The sequence below is a fragment of the Dermacentor andersoni genome, chromosome 9, assembly GCF_023375885.2.
Source record: "Dermacentor andersoni chromosome 9, qqDerAnde1_hic_scaffold, whole genome shotgun sequence".
Classification (NCBI taxonomy): domain Eukaryota; kingdom Metazoa; phylum Arthropoda; class Arachnida; order Ixodida; family Ixodidae; genus Dermacentor; species Dermacentor andersoni.
The window spans coordinates 18,105,105-18,127,505 of record NC_092822.1 but is presented as its reverse complement, the minus strand read 5'-3'; the positions used below and the strand labels follow the sequence as shown (position 1 = coordinate 18,127,505).

Below are 22,401 nucleotides of genomic sequence, written 5' to 3'. Positions count from 1 at the left end.
AAGAAGTTAATCTGAGTAAATGTCAACGCATATGTTTATAGCCAGTCAAATAATTTAACAACTAGCACATTAATATGTACTGCAACGTGAACGAATTCGAGCACATTTATCTGAGCGCTTTGCTGAACGTGTTCGAAGCAAGTATGCACTATTGCATGTTTTTCAAAGCAAAAAGGTATAACCCCCATAACGGTATAGCAAGTTTGTGTAGGTGTTCTGTGGTATAGCCTCCTTGATTCAAAGTCAACTGTTCACAAAAACATATTTTTTTAAATGTTTAGGCAGTTAGGCACCGCGTCACAAAGGCAGCGCCATGGCTATTTCTATGGCTACTCGCGTTCGCTTGTTCTATGCATCCTCCTTGGTTCTACGCAGGTCGTGGTGGTTCTACGGGTCTAACATCTACCATTTACGATCATGGCCGCGGATCGTGACGAGTATGGTCGAATCCAATGTCGTATGGTGAGCACGGTAGTAATAGTAGCATGTTAGTCCGTTCTTGTGCACACAGGTGCGCGGGCGTTGCGATTCGCCAGAACCGTGGACGTGTATTGGACATGTGTCCTAATATGTGTGCCCGAAGCAGCGCTGTGCATAAAAACTTGGACCTGTCAATCAATGCAAAGCCGCTGCAGTGAGGTTGTTAAGTATGAATCCTTCAGCATCAGCCTCTCCCTCATCCATGCTAAGAACGTCGCGTAATGGTGTCATTTCGCAGTGAGCTTTGTTTAGTACCGCGTTTGGACGCAATACTTGCTTTTTTTATGTCTGAGGAAACCATAAATGCGCGTCGTCCATGGAGATGCGAAACCGCAATATCAACTGTCTCAGAAAAGCCCACAGCTTTGCAAACGATGAGTATTTATTTTCGACGAAGCAGGCAAGTACTTCACCAGGATGTTGTGTTAGAAATGTGGTGAAAAATTTACAGTGAAGAGAATTAATTGCACGTGAAGAGAATATGATAAATTTTCTCGGCCGAGAAAAATTACACTAGTAGAGCTCGCAAAACGTTTTTGCCCGTGCAGAATACGATGGCAAAGCTGCCGCTTTCATGACAGGATGGTCCGCAGCTTGTTTGTTAATGTGGTTATGAGGAGTCGTTATTGGCTTTCAGGATCAACATCACACATGTGGTGATAAATGCATTATTACTCATTGAGCTACCTTGCACTGTAATGTGGTTTGGCAGTGAAGCCTTTTATTAGTGAACTCGTATTTAGGGTTTCATTAGCTGCTGTTGCTAAATTGTTATTTTCCTGCATAAGAAGGAAGTATAGGAGCAACGTGAATAGGAAGCAGGGAAGACCTAAGCAGGACAAACATTAATTGAAACATTGATTGCTAACAGCAGTGGTAAAGTATCGAATGGTTAAGAGGAATGAAGTGAACCAACAAAGCTTCCACTGTGAATCCTCTGTGCCGCAATTACTTCTTTACAGGATCGAGGATAGAAGACAACTGGCAGGAGCACAGTTATACAGTTGCTTCTGTGACAGACAGGTTGCTTGGGACTGGAGTTCTAGAAGACCTTCACTGTCACATTGCTTTATATTTATTTTACACAGCTCAGCTTGGTAAGACCTGGAGTGGTATTCTCGGTCAATCACTTTCAGGGATATGATCACCTCCACAAGATTTCGTGTGGCTCGGTACTGGACGTGCTTATGACTACTAGTGAAACCATTCCTGGCACTGCATCAATACAGTGTGTTTGACACTGTTTGTGGAATTCTGTTGCCCATGACCTGTGCCTAGTCACGCAAGATATCTAGTAACTGATTGTGTCCCTGAAAGTGCCAGAATGAGAATACATTCCCTGGATGCCAGCTTGGCATACAGGATTGATGCATGTAGATCATGTATATGACACATAACATGTAGGGACCCAGCCCCTGCCCTTGCTCCACAATGAGTCATGTGGCAGAACAGGGTGCTGATGTTACACTGCCAGGTAAGGCATCATAAAAGCCTTTGCGAAATATTTTCGGAGCCCCTTCAACAACTACTAAGCAGCAGTCCCACTGTTGGAATTGTGCGTGCACTTAGGACAGGCTGATTGGGTCTTGCGTTTCTGTTGATGTACTAATGGCTGCTATGGTTACAGAATGTAAGTTAGTGCAGCCCTTTTAGTGCATGTGCATATTCTCACAAGTCTTATCATGCTTTTAAAGCACTGTGTACACATTTTGCATACATCTTGCTACTAAGTTGTACCAAAGCAACCATTCTTAAGGCATTGTAACACACATTTGTGCACTCATATCTACGCCTACAGCTCATGCTTTTTCTTTCTTTATTATTATTTATTTTTTTTGCTCTTCCCACTGTTCCCACACTAGATAGGGTCACTGTGTCACTAGCATAAATATGTGTGGTGCATTTTAGTGTATGCAGCATTGCTAATGAATGTACTGCATGACTTCTGCAGCAAGAGAGAACTAACACCTTCAGTTAATACTTATTCTGGAGCCTTATAGATTGGGTGATGCTGATATGGGATGTCGAGGAAGGTTTCAGTGGGGGCACGAGAGGGAGTTAGCCAACTCCGTAGAGATGTAGGGCAATAGCTGCAAGGTACGTTTTTCAAAGAAATTTTAGTAAAGGGAACCCATGTTACTTTCCTCTGTAGCTTGGATGACAACTTTTTCTATCTTCAAGTTTCCTCCTCCTTGGTTCATTTCTACGAACTCATTTTCATGGTAACGCACTATGTACAGTCAGATGCCCTTGTGATGAAGTGCTTTGGACCTCTGAGTTCCATCGTTATGCAGGTCACTTTGTTGTCAAGATTGCACACCATACTGGTTGCAGTTTAGCAGGCTAAGCCTGTTCAGCAAAACAAAACTCTTATTTACTGTGAATTCTGTATTTACTTAGTGAAAGAAGCTGCTAATTTTCTTGTGCCCACTTTATCCAACAAAATGCGTGACTATAGCCGATCTCATGACATTGAGGTTCACAAATTGCTAGCGCCACTTCATCAAAGTGTTCAGTTCGTTGGGACAGCTACCACTGCTACTGTGGAATTCAAACTCAACCGATTCGTTTTGGCTGTGATGTCAACCAATGCTCCTTAGGCACACTCCAGCTCAGTCGTGGCTATGAAGCGCAGTGCTGCTATTTGTGTTCTTTCTAAGGCAACAAATAAGCCACCGGGGGTGTGTAAATTTCTTCATTGCATTGACAAATTAATTGTGGCGTTCTTAGCTATAGAATCATTCACAATACACATGAAAGACAGGAATTTGGCTTGGGCACATGGAATCTGTCATTAGATTGGTCATTTTATTGAAGAGGCTTCATTGGCTGAGGCATTCTAGCATACATATAAAAATGTAGCCTTTTCTTTTTCATTTGAACCCCTCCCAGTGGTTCAGTGGCAATGTTGTTTCGCTGCTGATCATGGTTGCGGGTTTAATGCCTGGGCCTGGCGGCCACATTTTGATGGAGGCATATTGCAAGGACACTTGTGTACTTAGATGGTGCACACTAAAGAACCCCACATGGAGAAAATTAATCCAGAGCCCTCCACTGTGGCATCTCTCAAAGACCCACTGTTGCTTTGAGATGTTAAGTCCTATGAATCTATTAGTAAATAATTTTCTTATTTACTCACATCCTGTCTGGTCCTAAAGGCATTACAGAGAGGAATGATTAACAGGTGATAGCTTAAGCGCTGTGTGTGCATATCATCTTCCTCATCTGTACATAACCATCATCACAACTTGGGGCTATAATAGTGGGTGGCTCGCTCATTGAAATAAAAGGACGACCTGTGGCCTAACCGTTGTCTCGCAAGTGGTGGAGGTGCTGGGTACATAGCGATGATGTCGGCTGCAGTAGTGGGGTTCTTCACAACAAGGGCATTCAATGCAACAGACCGAATTCCTTTGAGTAAATGACGCACACAGTCATTATCTGGCATGGAGCCGTTGACACGGTGGCAAAGGGCGACTACGTCTTCTATACATGAAGTGTATGATGCACCGGTGTGCTCAACATGCTTGGCAAGCTTCTTCTTTGCAACCTCTGAACGGGCACTGGGGATAGCAAAAATCTGTCGCAGCTGCTGTTAAAAGAGGTCCAGTCTATGAAGTCACATTCATGGTTGAGAAACCAAGTCTTCTCAACGTTCGTTAGATAGAAGGCTACATTAGTGAGCTTTGCAGAATCATCCCAATGATTAAATGCACTCACGCAGTCTTAATTTTCCAACCAGTCCTCGACATCATTGCCGTTGAGACCAGTAAACATCTGCGAGTCCTTCCGAGTGCTAGTAATGGTCCAAGAAGCTGTCCCCACAGGAGCAGACATAGTGGAAGCTGCCGTGTCGGGCTGCTGACCTTGTGACTTGGCCGGGGGTAGTGGATAGGAGTGGCGATCCAAGCAGAGCTCCAGGGATGTACTCGAGGGGAAGCTCTGTAGAGGAGAGGACTGCAAGACTGCAGAGCAAACCTCCCCTGTAGACTACTGTGTCACTCCTGTTAGAAGTTCGTTCTGACTGTCGTTGCCGTGGTTCTGACATTGTTCACGTTTCATGTCTTTAACCATTCGATGTTTTTTTCCAGCCTGATTGCGGCCAGGCTGCCCGCTTCAGCGCACGGGCGAAATTGGTATGAGTGCTGCATATGCATTTCATCTTCCTCATCTGTACACACTCATCATCATTTGAGGCCATATAGCGGATGGCTTGCTCGCTGAAACAATAGGAAGACCTGCAGCCTAACCATTTTCTCGCAATATCACGGCGAAGCTGTATAGGGCTAGCCGATTTGTCTGTCCATCGGTTTGTCACCTGTACGCCAAAAACTCCTCTGGTGTAACCCCACGCACATGCGTGAAAAAAAAGGGGGGGGGAAAGAGGCACGCGATTGGCTATCCCAGTAGTGACATCATTGCTCTCCATCATAGCTGAGCGTGCACGCAGCGGTTCCTTTCCGGCTCTGAAATAGGTAGGCCATGCTTCATACGTACTCTTGAGGAGCAGGCAGCTTTGAATCAGCAGTGCCATGAGCAGAACCGGCAACGAGTTTGTCTGCGCCATGCCGATGCTGCTGCCCGAGCAGAAGAACAGGCTCATGCAGCTGAGTGCAAGCGGCAACTGCGTACCGAGGGTCTAGCAGCCTACCAAGCCATCATTAAATGAACCATCAGGATTAACCCAGCGATAAGCACCAGGACTGCACGTTTCAACTTCGTTGGTTAACCATCTGTACGGAGTGCTTGGGCGGTAATTTTTTACTTCTTGAATGTGGCCAAGACCTAGGCTTGCAGTGATAGAGGCAGAAAAGTGGTTCTGTTTGCTCTTGTTCGTGGCAAAAAAAAATAATAAATGTGGTTGATGTTAGGTAGGGACATTTTAGTTTGTCTGGCAACTTCTTACCATTTGCAGATAACCAGGTTACTGAAGGCATAAACTTGAGCTGCCATGTTGACAACGCCCCCTGGCGGTGCAGTGCTCACCCAGACGAACGGAGCTATTGCAGTAATCAAGTGTAGCCTACTTCACTGCTTGTGTAAATTTGTGAATGCATTGCCTTTTTAAATGTCTTTTTGACAAGAACACTCATGGGCCACAAAAACGTGTCCGTAAGGCATTGTGGCTAGATGAGACATCACAAGGTGTCGGGAGCAGCATTGTTGCTGCCATGCACCTCTCCGGTAACACTGCAAACCATTAACGGCAAGAAATTTGCAGACAAGCTAAAGCTCTTCATTAATGTGGCATGATGGAATGTAAATCTTTAAATGAAGTGATAGTGGGGCTGGTGGGAAAGACAAGTTCATGTATAAGGTTTTTTTTTTTTTTTTTTGTATGGGAAATCTTGTGCATAAGGCTTGAGTACAAGCATTCGCAGTGCAGTCATCGTGTTGGCAGATCTAAGTTGAATTTGATTGACTATGTGCTGGTGTAATGGCAATATATAGAAAGTATTCAAGAAGCAGTGGCATAGTGAACGGATTAAAGAGAATTAGTTAATGCTATTCTGAAAGAATCCCAGATAGATGAAGCACATAATATCTTTGGTATTACTGAAGATTTGTACGTCAAATTGGGAACGGCGAAAGAAATTTTTAGAGCTGATGTGCAAGTGTGCGATTAGCTTTATTGGATTGTTGTACAACATGTATATTTCATAAGAGGTTGTGAGTTGCATGTAATTCCAAGGTGCCTGTGTGAAGCTACGGGGATTATAGTAAAGTTGTTATGGATCTCAAGCAGCAGAAACTTGATGTGGGTGAGTTGGATTAACATACTTAAAGAAAAGAAAAAAGCACTACAACGACACGGACTAAAAGAAGAACATGTACGATGGACAGGCGCTAACTTCCAACTGAATGTTTATTTGAAGATACAGGATTTATATAGACAGAAACAAGAACGCACCATTGTGACTTCACGACCTCTCTATCGCATCAGAAAAGCAATCTCTTTTTCGATAAGTGCCACTGGCGGACAGCTAATGCACGTGCCCTCGGCCTTCGCCATGTAGAAAGCTTCTAATATCTCTTGTTCTAGTCTATCTCTAGAATGTGCCAGAGACCTGGTGTTGTGAAGATATGGACAGCATTTGTGACGTTTACAATGTTCAGCCAGATAGCCCCCCGCATTGTTATTTACAGCCCAATTGTGGTCATGCGCCCTTTCATTGTAACATCGTCTGGTTTGACTGATATAAACCTGGTGGCAGCTTAAGGGTTTCTCATATACGACATTTCTAGTGCATTCCGTGTATTGCGCTGCATGTTTCTTGGAGCATAGTTCGGGTTTTGCCTTTGTCAGCATAGGGCATATCTTGGCCAATTTACATGGTGCACTGAAGAGAAGATTAACATTGTGCCTTTGCGCAACCTTCTTGAGGTTGTGGGACACCCTGTGCCAATGTGGAATTGCAATAACAATGGGGTGGGGCAATCTGGCTGAACATTCTAAACGTCACAAATGTCGTCCGTATCTTCGTGACGCCAGGTTTCTGGTACGTTCCAGAGATGGACTAGAACGAGAGATATTAGGAGCTTTCTACATTGAAAAGGCCGAGGGAACGTGCATTAGGTACCCATCAGTCGCACTCACCGAAAAAGAGGTTGCTTTTCTGATGCAATAGAGAGGTTATGAAGTCACGGTGGTGCTATTGTTTCTATCTATATAAATGCTCTTTCTTCAAATAAACATTTCGTTGGAAGTTAGTGCCTGTCCGTCGTACATGTTCTTCTTTTAGCCCGCGCCTTTGTAGCACTCTTTTCTTTTCTTCAAGTATGTTATGGATCTGTTTGTGCTGCTTCAAGCAGTTGAGAGTTATATACACTACTCACCACAGCTTTATTTGTGTGACTATCTTGTGAGTTGTACAAGCAATTTGGAGGAGCTTGATATTCAATCTTTTTTTTTTGTTTCTTTGCCTTCCCATTTTTCTTAATTCACGTTAGCATAAAATTGATTAGGATTTCTGTTTATCATTTAAAGGAATACTGCATCTGTCAATTCTAATTTTCATCATTCTCATTATTTTCAGGATCTTGCTTCAAGGCCATATGCAATCCTCAAGAATCAAGAATATCTTCAACTGACTGTCTGCTTGTGTAGTAGTTCTGAAACTTCATGTGACATCACCATAGCATCATTCTCAAAATTGTACCTTTATGTTATATCGACATTGTACAGTCAACATCAAATGTTTAAGAACCATGGGATCAGAAATAAATGTAGGATTTCCTATTGGTTTGGTACCATAGCCAGTAAAACCATACAACAATATATGTTGCTCGCATATGCATATATGGGCTGAAAAGCAAAATACTAGGCTGTGGAAATATTGAGCTTTTTCCCAGATCATTGTTGAGTAAGTTTTCAATGTCAACAGTGCATGTGTTTAAAAGGTGCCCCAGCTAACATTAACCAAGTTTTTGTTGAAAACTTATTAAAGGAACACGGCGCAAGATAGGATTTTGAGGCCTACTGTGCTTAGTGGTATCTTGCCCAGTGTTCTTTAAATCTTTTTTTTTTTTTTTCCGAACAGCTTCGCTAATGTTAGTTGAGACACACATTTCTATGTGCAACTTTGCATAGATGTTTTAGCTGGTAACCATTCCTACCAGAGCAGCAGCTGTAGGATATTTTATTTGGCACCATAGAGAATGTTATCTTGAATACCCATGGCTGATAGACTGCGAGATTTCAGTATGACAATTTAAATACTGAGATAAATTGGGCAATGCAAGAATGCTTCTGTGTTTCTAACCTTTACCCGAGGTTTGAAAGCTTGTAAAGTGTGGCAGAGATAGGACTGTCAGGTGTACATGATTGTTCTTTCTAAACCACTGGCTGATGTCAGCTGAAATTTCACACAAAGGTATCACTTTGCATGAAGTTTAATACCATGTTTTCAGGCATTACTTACCAGTTTTGTTCATGGTAAATTCAAAGTGGCTGTCATCTGCAGCAGTGCCACTAAAGAATTTTCTGTCCTGCTGCAATGAAATAGTGGCACCATCTGCCATGGCCAGTCAAGGCTACCATGAAAACTTGATGTTCAACGTAGCCATGTCTAATGGTGCCACCATTACGTTGTGGTTAGGATGCTTGAATGTCGAAGATGTAGTATTGGTAGTAATGAGGCAATCTAGTTGCGGTGGAATTGACGTGTTTTGAGTGCCGCTACCATGCATGGCACCCAGTTTGGATTTGTTTTGCATGAAACTGGCGAGTAATCCCCCAAAACATTGCAATAAACTGAACTTCATGCAAAGTGGTACCTCAATAAGGCAAATCGGTTCTTCAAAAGCCCGCAAGGTGGCGGAAGCACGGATTGCAATTTTTTCCTTTCACAAAGTGGTAGGTTTTTGTGAAATTTGAGCACACATCAGCCAACGGTTTAGCAGAAAGAGTCATGTATACCACACTCAGTACAAGCTGCATTTGTTCTTCACATTGAGTGTGCTAGCAAGTGCTGCTCAATTCTAAAGTAGTTATACATGGCCATTGGTAATGAACAATATAGGAATCCATTAAACAAACCATATTTTTTGTTATGCCATATATTCAATATGGTGAAAATATGATTATGTTAGCTTGCCATGTAAATTTCTTTTGTTCCAGCTTGCTTATAAAGCTACATTTGATCCTCCAATCCACTGACCAAAAGTGTGAACTTTGAGAATGTATTGCATGTGTCACAGTGGCTAGCTTAAGGTCATTTCAGGTAAAGAGGTTTTCAATAATTGTGTTCATTACTGAAAATTAAAGCAGCAGTGGATTACCGGCTGCTTTAGTCCAGGTATATGAATTGTGTGCCTTATCAATATATTTGTGGTGTTTGTACACTGTCCGAACTTTTTGATGAAAAAATGTGTTCTGCTACACACAAGGCATTATAGCTTATTACCTTGAGTAAATTACTATTTACATATACCTTATCAATATTCGTACAGGTTGCGCCTTCTCTACTATTGTCTACCTACACATTTATTCTCGTAGCTGCTGAAAGTATAATTCTCATATAGTACATACATTAAAATGGCTCTTGCCTTAGGTTTCTGTATCTGTTCAAAGCTATTGCATTGTACCAAGTACAACAACGCCACTGTATGTATTATATCTGTTTATCTGAACTGTGGTTAAACCGTAACATTAACCATTCTTCTGCATCATTGCAGTGCTGTCTGACAAGCATGGACCTCTGCCCACAAGAACAACACCGGAGGTGTTTCTTCTCGAACCTGGCCCTCACCAGCCTCGCTCAGAATCATCGCTTAGTTGTAGCGTCCTACCATCTGGAGACATTTACGTCAGCCTCCTGCGTCATGACAGCGATCCACTGGCTAAATTACTGGCTTCCGGCAGAGCCACCATAGAGGAGAACAGTGCAGACAGTCTTGCTATAGTTCCAAGCATGTCCGCACAGTCTTGCAAGGTACCTTCAGGTTTGCCAGCTGAAGGTCATCATGCAGCCGCAGGTACAGAATCATGCATTGCTGACAACTTGGATGTTAAACCATGCGCTGAGAACAATGGCAAAGACAAAGAACAGTCATGCGGCATCGTACCACCTAGAGACATTTACCTCTACCTCCAAGGCGATGGCAACAACCCACTGGCTAAATTACCAGCTTCTGGTGGGGCCATAACAGAAGACTGCAACATAGACAGTCTCGCCACGGTGTCTCGTGCGTCTGCACTTTCTTGTGAGGCAACTTCAATTTTGGCGATTGGAGGAGTTCATTCTGCAGCCACAGACACATCATCGCACATTGCTGACAACTCCGGTGTCGAATTGTGCCCTGATAAGTGTGAGAAATTCAGTGAGCATTCGTACAGTGGTTGGCGGGGCACTTTGCTTCAGAGGCAGGAGAAGTACGCTTGCCACCTGTGCCCATACACAACCAGGTATCCAAGCGTCATAGAGCGTCACCGGCTGCTGCACACAGGCGAGAAACCACACAAGTGTCAGGTCTGCAGCCGCGGTTTCCGTCTGCGCACTACAATGTTGCAGCACCTACGCATACACACGGACGAGCGCCCGTACCAATGCAAGACATGCTTGCGCTCCTTTCGCCATGGTTCGTCCTTGCAAAAACACGAACGCGTGCATACGGGAGAGCGACCCTATCAGTGTGAAACATGCGACCAGGCGTTCAGCGCCCTCACTGTACTAAAGCGCCACAGACGCACCCATACAGGCGAGAAGCCCTTTGTGTGCCCAATCTGTGACATGCGATTTGGAGATGCAGGTGCCAAGAAGCGCCACATGCGTCGCAAGCATGCGGTTGACAAGTGACCCTTCAACTTGGCATGCTTGACTACCGTCTTTTAAGGGAAGAGGCACTGTCTTGTGTTTCTTTTTACTTGGAAATCCTTTGATCTTTTTGCACCTTACGAGGTGCCATTTTCCAAAGGCCAACTCACCTGACAAGGTGCTATGGTGCCGGACCACTCATGGAGATCATTTGCTCAATGAGCACACAGTCCATGGTTTTGTGGTCTCCACCTATTGTCTGTGCCTGTGTAATGAAAGTGTGATGTGGGTGACGGAGTGCTGCAAGGGGAACTTGTCACTGTCCTGTGTTTTTCCAATAGAGTTCTGTGCCACTAGACATAGTAATGAGCTGCAATTCCAGCTTTCTATGCATTGATACAAGCTTTGTACCTTGCATGTGTGTGACAGCGTCGACTATTTATTCACAAAATTTCCCATTTCATGTTAATTCTAGTATACTTCCATGTCCATCGTGCCTGTAGCACATCCATTCGAAGGTCATTCTGCACTTATATCATTAAGTTATGTGTTTCAAGTTGGGACATGAACATTGTAGCTTGTGCTGCATTGCTCGCCCTTCACACTAATGCCAAGTGTAATTTAAGCAGCATATCAGTGTTTCTTTTGCTGCCGTTGTCTTTCTTTAGCAATAAACATGTATTACAGTCAACATTTGTGCTGTGCCATTGAAGTCCTTTGGCAAGTTTAGCCTTGTACGTGCCCATGCATTAGCCAGTTCACCTACAGAAAGCTCACAGAAGCCCTTTTACGCAAGGTCATTGATTTCCTTTGTTTTGCAATTGCTGACTTTGAGGTCAGACTGGCATAGAGCAACAGTAGTTCTTGCTTGGGTGAATAGGTTTGAATACAGAATTATCTCTGTTTTCCCAGCATTGCAATGATATCCATAAACACCAGTGAGCAATCCCTGCCAGCAACAGAGGAATTCTTCCTCCTTGATTACGGACCTCAGCAGTTGACATACACAGTTTCCATTCAGCCCATACCATCTGGAGACATTTGTGTCCGCTTCCAGCCCAAGAAAGTAATTTAGCTGAAGGAATTTTTCTGTTGCCTTTGTTTGCATTTTTTTTTTTGAGCTGATGAATGGCACTTTCACATCGCTGTTACCCCCCTCCCCCTTATGTAACAATAAATGATGATGATGATGATGAATCAGCCTATGGTTGTAACATAGCAGAGTCTAAGGTAGTCAGTTCTGTTGGAGTTTCACAAGTCACCATGCTTGCAAATGTAGAGGTTGACAAAAATTTTGTGGAGAATCGGTACAGCAGATGGCGGGGCATGTCGCCACAGTTCCTTAAAATCCATGTCTGCCACTTGCGCCTGTCATGACTACGAGCGCTACAACTACGAGAATACAGGAGCATCATTACATGGCACTTGTGGCTTTAGTGCATGGGCAAAAAACAGCAGGAGCGCACATTTTGGAAACAAGACATGATGCAGATGCACCAGCACGCACAGGCCAGCTGCCATATCAATGCAAAATGTGCTTGGAAACATTTGCCTTTGATGCCTGACTGAAGCTGCCTGAACACTGGCTGTTTCAACAGCAGCAGTTCTTGTTGTAGCTTGTGCAGAGTGACCTTCGTGTCCTGTTATATCTTGAGGCACCGCATGTGCAAGCACACACAAAAGTCAAGAAGCTGTATGTATGCGACATCTGCAGAATGTTGTGTTTGAACAGAGCCATCATGAAGCTCTATGTGCAAAGGTTGCATGCTGCCAGAGAGTATGATAGACTACTGTGCTTGGCCTAATTTTAGCGCACACCCAGTATTTATGAGCAGAAAGCGGAAAAACAATGTCTGTCGACTTGTCAATCGCATAGGGCTTTCATTGCTGGAAGCTAAAGTAATACCACCACCCTGCTTTGCTGATGTGTGTTCTACTGTTTGTTTTCTGTTTGCTAGCTCCTGACAAAAATTATGCTGTACCTGTTGTAGTGATGCATTGGTACCTTGTGACTACACAGATAGCATTGAAACTGCTTGAAAAGAGTGGTATAGAGGATGCAGGGGATTGGAAATTGACCTATGTTTTCTGCAACCATGTTTATGCAAGATTTCATGCCATTGTATTATTTAGCAAATTTCTTTGTGCCGAATGAATGGAGCATGCAAATATTTCAAACATTTGAATAACGAATTGAATAATGTCCTATTTGATTTGGTCTTCGAATTGAATAGTCACTATTCATAAATGTGAATATTTTTTCAATACCTTTCAAATATTTCACTATGTCAACTGCGCCCAAATAAATATAAAATTGAAGCAAAGGTATGGTAAATTTTCGCCACCGCAGACATAGTATAGACATAAAACATGAGAACTTGCATAGTGGAGCAGGCTACATCGATTATGTAGCCATGCCATAGCCTGTATAGCAATCATTCCCACTCTGAAGAGCCCTGTTCATGTGAAGAGACTACTTGCTTGCTCTAATGCTTCATTTGTGCTTTTAACAACAATTCAAAACGTACTATGCAATGACAAAAACCTGCTAACTTTAAGAATACTTGGATGCAAACATTGTTCTTTATTAACTGTGACAACAGCTGTTCATTATTTGAAATCTATTCGAAAAGTATTTGATTCCATTTGCTTCTGGCATTATCCGATTCATATTCGATTCGGTCTCAAAAATCGCTATTCACTCACCCCTACTTGTTAGATTTGGTTTCAAATCCACATATAATCTATCACCTACTGAATTATTAACAATGGCTTTAAAGCTATTGCAGCATTACTGTTGTGCTCTTGTGCCTCACTCGCTGGAAATAGCATGATATGTGACATGGGCTTGTGAACATCAAACAGCACATTGGTGTACTGCCCACTGATCTTTGCATTTAGCACTAGGATCACTTGTTACATGCAAAAATTTGTGTAGTGTGCTGGTCATGCATTTTATTTCATAGTGTTCTGGATGACACTGTTTTGGATAAATTTCTAACTGAAGTAATCTGGGAGCATGTAGTAAGCACATTGACAGTGCCACCATATGCTTGGTCTTTTGTGGTCACTGTTGCAATTCAAATAATGTCTTTGTTCTGGGACGAAATGTTTTTTGTGCTGTTTATGTTAACTGCATCTAGTGCCTTTCCATCATGCCCATCTTTATTCATGATGTTTGCCTCTGCTTTAGTGCTTGAAGGGTAACGAGGCTGTATTGAATTTTATCTTTGGTTACACATATTTTGCACCTTGTAGATATCAGAAATTATGATTAACTATAGAAAAAGAACAGGCTCATGCTAGTTGTCTTGGCAAAAACTTTATGGTAAATGTTGTCATTGCAGTACTGAAGGCAGTTGTATGCTTAACAAATATTCACTTAGTGTGAGTCCTGTCATGCTGTGAGATTTTCAAGAGAATGTCTCTAATTTCTAAATGTTTCAAACATAATGTAGAAAATAAGAAAGCTGAATATAGTATAGGTGCACTAATGGCACCTACACTCATAAAATATCTTCCAGTAACTCGCATAATGATCGCACTAGTGTAATGATCGCACCCCTGAATTTTGTCGTCAAAATTAGATTTTTTTAATTTCCCGTCGTATGATCGCACCCTGATTGCCGCAGCGATATGTCGCGTGCCAAGTCTAGCTAATGATCGCGCTTACCATCTGTCGAATGCTACGTGAACGACTCTTCAAGAGAAACCAAGCGGTCTGCACGCACCAAACATTCTTAAGCAGATGCCCCATTTCATTCCTTTCGTCACTTTCCGCGCTTCCATGACAAAAAAAAATCTACAACCAAATTTGCCTTTATTATGTGTAGGCTTTATAATGGTTGTTGTCAACAACAACAGCAAAGGTGTCTTTCGATTCTTTTCTGCACTCGTGAGCATGCGACAAGTTGCGAGCGGCAGTGATAGCAGCCACGTTTACACTGATACGTTAGAAGTGTACCCTATTCATACGCCGATGCTTGTAACACAGCTAAGATATTTGCCCCCCACCTCCCCCTGGTGGAAACATGCCATATTAGGATAGTAGTGAAGACAAATGCCGCAGCTTCCGCGGCATGCCCACCATGTGTTTCTATGTCACTGTCATCTAAGCGCGCCCATCTGTTTCTGTCCCCTCAAAGTGGACATGGCTACGTTATTGCCGCAAACTTGCCGATATTAACAATATTATTCATTACTGATACGGAAGAAACTGTTTCAATGTACGTAATGTACTCACAAGAAGAAAAAAAAAAATCGCGTTCGGCTTGCTCCGGCGGCCGTCATTTTTGTGTTGGGATGTCGCCCTACATACAGCGGCAGCCGCCTATTTGCTGACCTGTTGTCATCCCGCAGCAAACGCGGGATGAAAATGTTTTGTTCTTTTTGCAGGAATTTAATCCGTGTAATGATCGCACCCCTGAATTTGTGTAAATTTTTTTACAAAAAAGTGCGATAATTATGCGAGTAAATACGGTATTTGTGTTCTAGTTGCTATATCACCTTGGCAGTTCACAGCACAATTTTGATTTCAGTTCAGTGTTTTTTGGTGTAATTTAAAATATTTTGTGTAGTATATCACAATGTAAGTTAGCATACTGAAAGGAGTGAGTTATGCAAGGAATATAATAACCGTTAGCTTTGAGTGTTCCAATATTGAGCGCATTTCTGTTTGTAGCCATTACTTTGCTTACTAATGTTTTGTAACATTGCAGGGTTGATTGGAGAGCCCAGCCTTGGATTCCTGCCCACGCTAAATCAAGAGGTCACCTTTCTCAAGTCTGGTTCTCGGCAGTCTCCTGAGGCATCACCCATATGTGGTGTTCCTTTCTCCGAAGATTTTTACATCTGTTTGCAGCAGGATGATAATGACCCATTGGCTGAATTGCTCTTCCCTGATGTGGGTGCTGTCGAAGAGTGCAGTGCAGATGGTGATACAGCAGCTTTGAAAGTCTCCGCAGCTCTGTGCCAGGATGTAGTGGATTCTCAAGGTGGCAGTCATTGCGGAGCTCTGGAGGCAACGATACACTCTACCAACGTCAGTGCTGAATCGGGCGCTGAACCATACAGGAAAGTAGCAAGTGTGTTGAAGGAGCGTGTCTACTCGATTGGGAAGAAGGGCATCTTGCTAGAGAGGCAAGCAAAGTATGCATGTCACCTTTGCCCATACATGACGAGGAACAAGAGCAGCATGATCGCCCACAGGTTTCAGCACAAAGGCATCCAAAAGCACAAGTGCAACATCTGCGAACGCAGCTTCCAGCGGCGCTCAACATTGCTGTACCACCTGCGCACGCACACGGGAGAGCGTCCATACTGCTGCAGCATGTGCCCGCGCGCCTATTCCTGCAAGTTCTCCCTGACCGTACACGAGCGCAAGCATACGGGTGAGCGACCGTACCGTTGCGACATTTGCGACCAGGCCTTTGCAGTGATGTCTTCACTAAAGTGCCACAGGCGCAAGCATGCAGGTGGGGGGGAGCCCTACGTGTGTCCAATGTGTGCGGCGGCATTTGCAAAGCAAAGCATGCTGAATGACCACATAAGTGGCCAGCACACAGCAACCGAGTGGCCTGCCCGGTTGGCATGCTCGGCTGTCGGCAACGTCACCAGCCAACCTAGTGCACATGGCCAGCCTTAGTGGTCACAGCGATGTGTCAGTGCAAAAAATTGGTATACTATGTGGAAGAGTCAGCACAGAAGCACTCCACTTCTGTACTGTCGTGCCATGCGAAACTTCAGATTTATTGTTTTTCTGATTTTTGAACTGTATTTTGTGTTTTTGTACTGTGTTTTGAACTACCTGTGGCTGGTTTTCAAGGAAGCATTAGGAGCTTCGTTTCACCGTGTGTGCCATGCTGGTAAGTGTGCTGTCATTTTGCAAGTGTGCTGTCATTTTGTCATTTTCCACCTCTAATTGGCCAGTTCAGATGCATCGGTATGTTGGGCCTATTTGGCTTTTATAAATATGTTCTGTAATTCCTGTCAGATTACACGTGTGTCAGCATCTCATGTGCCATGCTGACAATGGAGACATTGAACTTTTGTTTTTTAATAATGCAGAATGTGTGGCCTCATATAGAGTTCAAAGTTTGCATCAGTGCTTAATTTTTTCTTGTACTGTTCTGGCTCCAGGGCCACATACTGTTGCACTTTATTTAAATCCACAAATTCTGCTGTGTCCTCTTGTGGGTTTTACAGGAAAATAGTTGTTACCTCAGGTTTGTATGATGTCGGCTAATTTCCTACTTTAACAGTTTCCCAAGTCTATTCTCTCTAGTCTGAGAGTTTCAAGTCCTGTCTTTTTGTGTTTTAAAGTGAAATCGAGATTGCCTGCAAAAAAAGGGGTAACTGTGTGGGAATGTTTCTTTTTAGCATATAAAGTGAGCTACACATGCTGTTGTTCAAGTGCCTTCTCTGGTGTGGGTAGTTATCGAGGATAAATCAAGACAGAGTTTTTTTTTTTTTTTAGTTATAGCCTACTACATCTTGAATGTTAAAAGGAGCTTAGTTTGTTTCCATTGAACAACCTTTTCAATTGGAACATCGGTTGCCTTGTGGGAAACAGAATACACTTATGTGATGCAGCTACCATTGTGTCAAGTTGCGACATCATTTGCTTGGTTGTGTTCAAGTGCTATAATGTCCAAGGAGTGTCACGAAAAGTATCATTACAGTGCAAACATCCGTAACATTTATCTCTTTGAAATGCAATTGTCAGGCATTCCATTGCGCTGACTGGTTGTGTACTGTATTTCACATGAAAGAGGTGTGGTATATATGATTAGAACAAGCTGCTTGATTAGCAGCAATATGAGTGGTTCTCAATTCGTTTCAAGCTTACAAGTGGAGGCTGGGAGGAGAACGTGTATGGCTCACAACAATAACGGGCCAAACTATTGCTTTGTTTTGTTCATTTGTTGGAACACTTGGAATTTTTCAAAGTTGTTTGCACGCTTGAAGTCTGTAGTAATTGTTTCTGTTAATGTCTGATGAAGCAGAAGTTTTGTTGTGTTGTTTTCAGAACACTTTCACTAAACTTTTCATTGCATGATTTGAGCAAAGAACACTCATATTTTCTACCAGTTTTGTATCAGTATAGCATTGCATTTCACTTTGTGCATTTTGATACTTGCATTAAATAAATGTTAAGCTTGGTAGCTACAATGCCAGAGTTACTATTAATATTGGGATGGGATGTAGTATTACTCTGTCAACTTGTAAGCTCTGTATTTTTAGCTGTTATCTGTACTCAACAGGATTGTTCACATCACTATTCCACATAAAAATGCAACTCTTGAATTTTTGTCACATTTCCAAGTGCTAGGAATTAGTTTGCAAAGAATGAGAGGTGTGTGTGTACATACAAAACTCCCACAAAGTTGATCTGCAAAACTTTGTTAATTTCACTTTGGTCAATTATGCATTTTTATTTTTTGTGCAGTAACGTCCACCTCCTCCAATGAGTAGATTTGGGCTACACGCCTCAGACAATTTGAAAGGAAGTTCTGTTATGTTTGAAGAACCCCTGCTATATACATGCATATAGACACAATTATTGCCTAAGGTCTAAGTCTTGTGTAGCAGTGATATTACAGTCTTTTCTTTTTATTGAACTGAAGAAGGCAGTCCAATTTAAGTGCCTCTGCTGACTGTTCTCAAGGCCAATAGAGTATGTTTGGGACCAGATACACTTTGAAATAGGTTGTGCTCCCAGGAATCATATTAAGTGAATGTGCAATGAATACCGACTGGTCCAATTACAGGATTTTGCAGTTAATTGAAAACATTTAATGTTGACCCAAGTGGCTGTGCAGGCTATAGTTGAACCTGCATATAACAATCTGTCGAGTACAACGACCATATAGGAGCTTACACTACAAATTTGAGGCCCCGACCAATTGAAAGTAGTTATATGGACCCTTTCTTTTTCTCTCTCTTTTCTTTTTTAAGATCACAATTTTTCATCGAATGATTCAGACTTGCTTTAGGCTTATGAAATGCAACTCAAGCAGTTAAAGGGGCACAAGACCTTCCCTCAAGCCCCTCAAAGTTGAGTATGCTACTGAAAGTGCACTGAAAGAAGTCATAATAGGGATGCAAAGCAAGAGAAAAATTATCTCTTTTGTGTGTTATGCTATTCCGCGTGTGTCATGAGGAATCATCATTGGTCCTTCCGCTTCCTGCTAAACGTGTAAGCAGGTACATCAGCTTCTGCTGCAGATGCGCTGGTTATGTGTTCATTCGCATTTGCTGTGACTGCATAAAAGTTCATTGATCGAGTGCACTTTTGCCCCCCTCCCCCTTTTGTACATTTGTATGTACTCTCTCTGCCAACCTGAAAGGAACCACTTTATTTGTGTGCAAAACCGATAAATTTGCTTGTGCATGTTTGTAACAAGGAAGTGTACAAGTGGAAGTCTCCAGCAGGCGAAAATCCTGACAAATAGCATTGAGTGAGGTTATGTACGTTTTCTAGAATCACTATTTGAACACAGATGAAATGTAGCCTTTCATATTGGCAGAGAGTGTACAATGGAATTGACCAAGTGTGTGATTAGTAATATTGTTTTTGTCTGCATAGAAGCATTGTAGCCTATGAACTCGCTTTTTCTTGGAACAGCAGTACTGCGGTGAAGCCTATGCTCCCGCACTGCATGTGAGTAAGCATAAGGTTGAAAATGATAGTGGCACCAGGTGAGAGCACGTTGGTGGTTGCATCGCTCGGCGCATGTGTGCCCACAATCGCTATAGCGTTTGTGCGCGCGAGCTGCAAAACTGCCATGTCCCGATGAAATTGTCTTTGCGAAGGGCCATGTCGGTTCACTCTCTGAATGCAGAGTAGTGCACATGCTCATGCCTTTTTGCATTTTTTGCGGCTGCATATTGCAGTAGGGACCATATTTCCCAAGTGCACATTTAATTTTTTTAGTGGTTCATCCCAGCTGTAGAGACTGCATCCGAACTGGTGACATAGGGTGAAATAATTTTAAAATTGATCTTGATAAATTGTGTGGCTCAGTGTACGTGCCCATGATGGAAGAGTGAGAGGAATGAAATACGTATTCTTGTTTAAAGAGCTTGGCGAGGAGTATGTGAACTACCTGGAAAATGCTACCCGAGGTGTACAGCCCTGGTGTAAGCAGCTTTTATAGAGTTCTTGTATAATGAAGGGGTAGCTTATATGGGAACTAATGTAACGGCCTCATCTTGCAGATGTATCGCATTGTTTATAAGTGTGTTTGACGGCACACATTATCGCAATGTTCATTATTTGGGCCCCCTTTATGGAGGCTAAGGAATTGTTGTGAGTGCCCTTACACAGAACTCTCATCCCATTGTTATCGGATATGACGCCTGCAGTGTTCGGTGCCCTTTGTCATTTAATTTTTTTCACGGGGTACAGTTTTGTTTCTGCATGTTTTCTTCCTGTGTTTTGACCTCCTATTTGTTTCCTCCCCTTGGACGTTCGCTTAATTTGGTCTGCATGGTGAGTTGAACTTGTGCTATAGTCACCGGACACGCCACAGGACCTTGCTGAATGATATTTCTTAAATTTGCAGTGCCTGCCAAACGTCGTCGTCGATGGCGCAGAGTGACACCACAGCAGTCTTTTGAGACATCAGCCAATTGTCGCTTCGTTTCATCTGGCAACGTCTATCTCTACACCAAGCCTGGAAAACAAAAAATGCCAACCATATCAAAAACTGCGCCAGTAGAGTGCACTGCTGACGACGTTACAGGGAAAGCGAAAACCTGTGTACTTGTTGCTGATTCTGCACACCAGGGCACCGTGAATAGCTCGGCGAGTGGTGGCGAGTCAACCACAGCTCTGACTGCTTTCGACAAGTACAACATTGGAGGGGCAGTAGGACCAGAACAAGCTTATGTTCTAGCCAGCGACTTTTCACCGTTGGATCTGGCAACTGGTTCGGAGACAAGTGCTGAGTTAACCAAAGGTTTGACCGACTGTGCGGAATACAACATAGCTGGCACTATGGGTGAAATGCAAACTTATGTTCTAGTTACTGACGCAGCACCCAAGGGTGGAGTGACAGGTTTAGTGACCGATGCCGAATCAATGACTGCTGCGACTGGCTCTGCTGCTTGGAATGTAGTCGGCACTAAAGGCGCAGAGCAAGCATACATACTAGTAGCTGAATCATTGCTTCAGAAATCTGGTGGTTTAGCTACCATCCCTGAGCCAACCACGTCTTCGGCTGTTTTTGCCGACTGCAATGAGGGCAGCGCTACTGGAGCAGAGCAAACCTATGTACTAGTAACTGAGCCCACGCCTCGCAGTGCATTGCCTTGCATCGAAGCAACAGCAAGCTCGCCGACCGTCGGCAAGTCCAACTTACTCGACGCTACGAGTGTAGAGCAAGCCTATGTCCATGAATCTCTGGCCGGTTGTGAAGCAGCTCACTCGGTGAGAAATGCCGAATCAGCTGCGTCCTCTACCGCTGGTCCTGACGCATTATTCGATGCTGCGGAAGTAGAAGAAGCGCTTGCAGCAGTTGTTAAGCGCGCGTCTGAACGTTGCAAAGCCGATCCAGGAACTAGTGGCGAATCGTCGGGGCCGGCAGAGGCGCTGCCCGCAAACAGTGGCGACCGAGTCACGGTGTCGCGCCTCGAGCCCGTCGACATGACCGAGGAGCACTCGTACAGTTGCCGGACCGGCATCTTCGCTGTCAAGCAGCCGGTCTACGTCTGCCCGTTCTGCCCGTTCCAGACACGGCACCGGAGCGCCTTCGGGCCGCACCAGCTGATGCACACGGGCGAAAAGCCGCACAAGTGCGAGGTGTGCGGCCGCGGCTTCCGGCTGCGCCTCACCCTGCGGACACACATGCGCACGCATACGGGCGAACGCCCGTACCACTGCGACGTGTGTGAGCGCAGCTTCTCCCTGAACAGCTCCTATCGGCTCCACATGCGCGTGCACACCGGCGAGCGACCGTATCTCTGCACGACGTGCGACAAGGCGTTCGCGTCGCGCGCTACGCTCAATCGCCACACGTTGCTACACAGCGGAGAGAAGCCATTCAAGTGCGACGGCTGCGGCAAGGCGTTTCCCCTTTCGAGCTCGTTGAGGAATCACAAGTTCCACAAGTGCCGCCCTCAGATGGCCGACGAGTCACTTTCCAACGGTAGCGAGAACGACCGCCGCGCCGTTGAGGAACCATTGGTTGAATGTTCAGACGCTGCCAACGTTGGCGACAGGCCGTTGCTAGACCATACCCAAAGCTCGGAAGGTTCAAGCAGGGATCACGGGATTATGTAACAATCTTCGAGCGAATTTCGAAGAGTAGCATGCACGCAGACTGGTTCGAAGCAAGCGTTTTAACACATATACTGGCAAGTGTCTACAGATTGATTCACCATGTGTTTAATCTGATGTTTCATGTGTAATGCTGCAGCCTGTTTGTTTCGTACGTAATAAACGTTCGAGCGTAAACACTAATTTTGTTGCTGTTGTTGCTTCGGACACATGCGCTGTTCTAAAAGCCATCGTATCCCGCACTAAACCGAAAAAAGTTATGTTAACCATTTGGAGACGTTTGTGTAAATAAAAGTCAGTTTCGCACGACAGGCGAAGCATCGATTGCGATAGCAAATTAGTAGACAGCTATAAGAAGTAATAATAGTAGGGTTATCGGCAGTA

The 22,401-nt window shown here is 43.8% G+C and overlaps 1 protein-coding gene across 6 annotated transcripts; it reads left to right on the top strand.

The window, feature by feature from the left end:
* The first annotated feature begins 284 nt into the window (after positions 1-284).
* Positions 285-22,200, top strand: LOC126527134 (uncharacterized). 6 transcript variants are annotated; one of them, XR_011890260.1, is made up of 3 exons: positions 285-462; positions 1,443-1,577; positions 7,518-7,606. XR_011890260.1 is itself a non-coding variant. In XM_055068588.2 (3 exons), the coding sequence occupies exons 1-3, from the start codon at positions 453-455 to the stop codon at positions 22,018-22,020; spliced, it is 2,400 nt and encodes a 799-aa protein (XP_054924563.1). In that variant the 5' UTR covers positions 396-452; the 3' UTR covers positions 22,021-22,200. The 6 variants fall into 6 exon arrangements, 2 of the variants coding, with proteins under 2 accessions (XP_054924563.1, XP_054924562.1); XM_055068588.2 differs by lacking the exons at positions 1,443-1,577; positions 7,518-7,606 and adding exons at positions 15,455-16,126; positions 20,303-22,200 and having other exon boundaries at positions 396-462; XR_008611649.2 differs by lacking the exon at positions 1,443-1,577 and having other exon boundaries at positions 7,518-7,603.
* The last annotated feature ends 201 nt before the right edge of the window (positions 22,201-22,401 follow it).

Excerpts from the sequence above, each read along its gene's own strand:
- LOC126527134 (XM_055068587.1), top strand. The coding sequence starts at position 15,436 with ATGTTTTGTAACATTGCAGGGTTGATTGGAGAGCCCAGCCTTGGATTC. Across the intron at positions 16,127-20,302 it reads ACACGAGCGCAAGCATACGG|TGCCTGCCAAACGTCGTCGT; the intron begins GTGAGCGACCGT and ends TTAAATTTGCAG.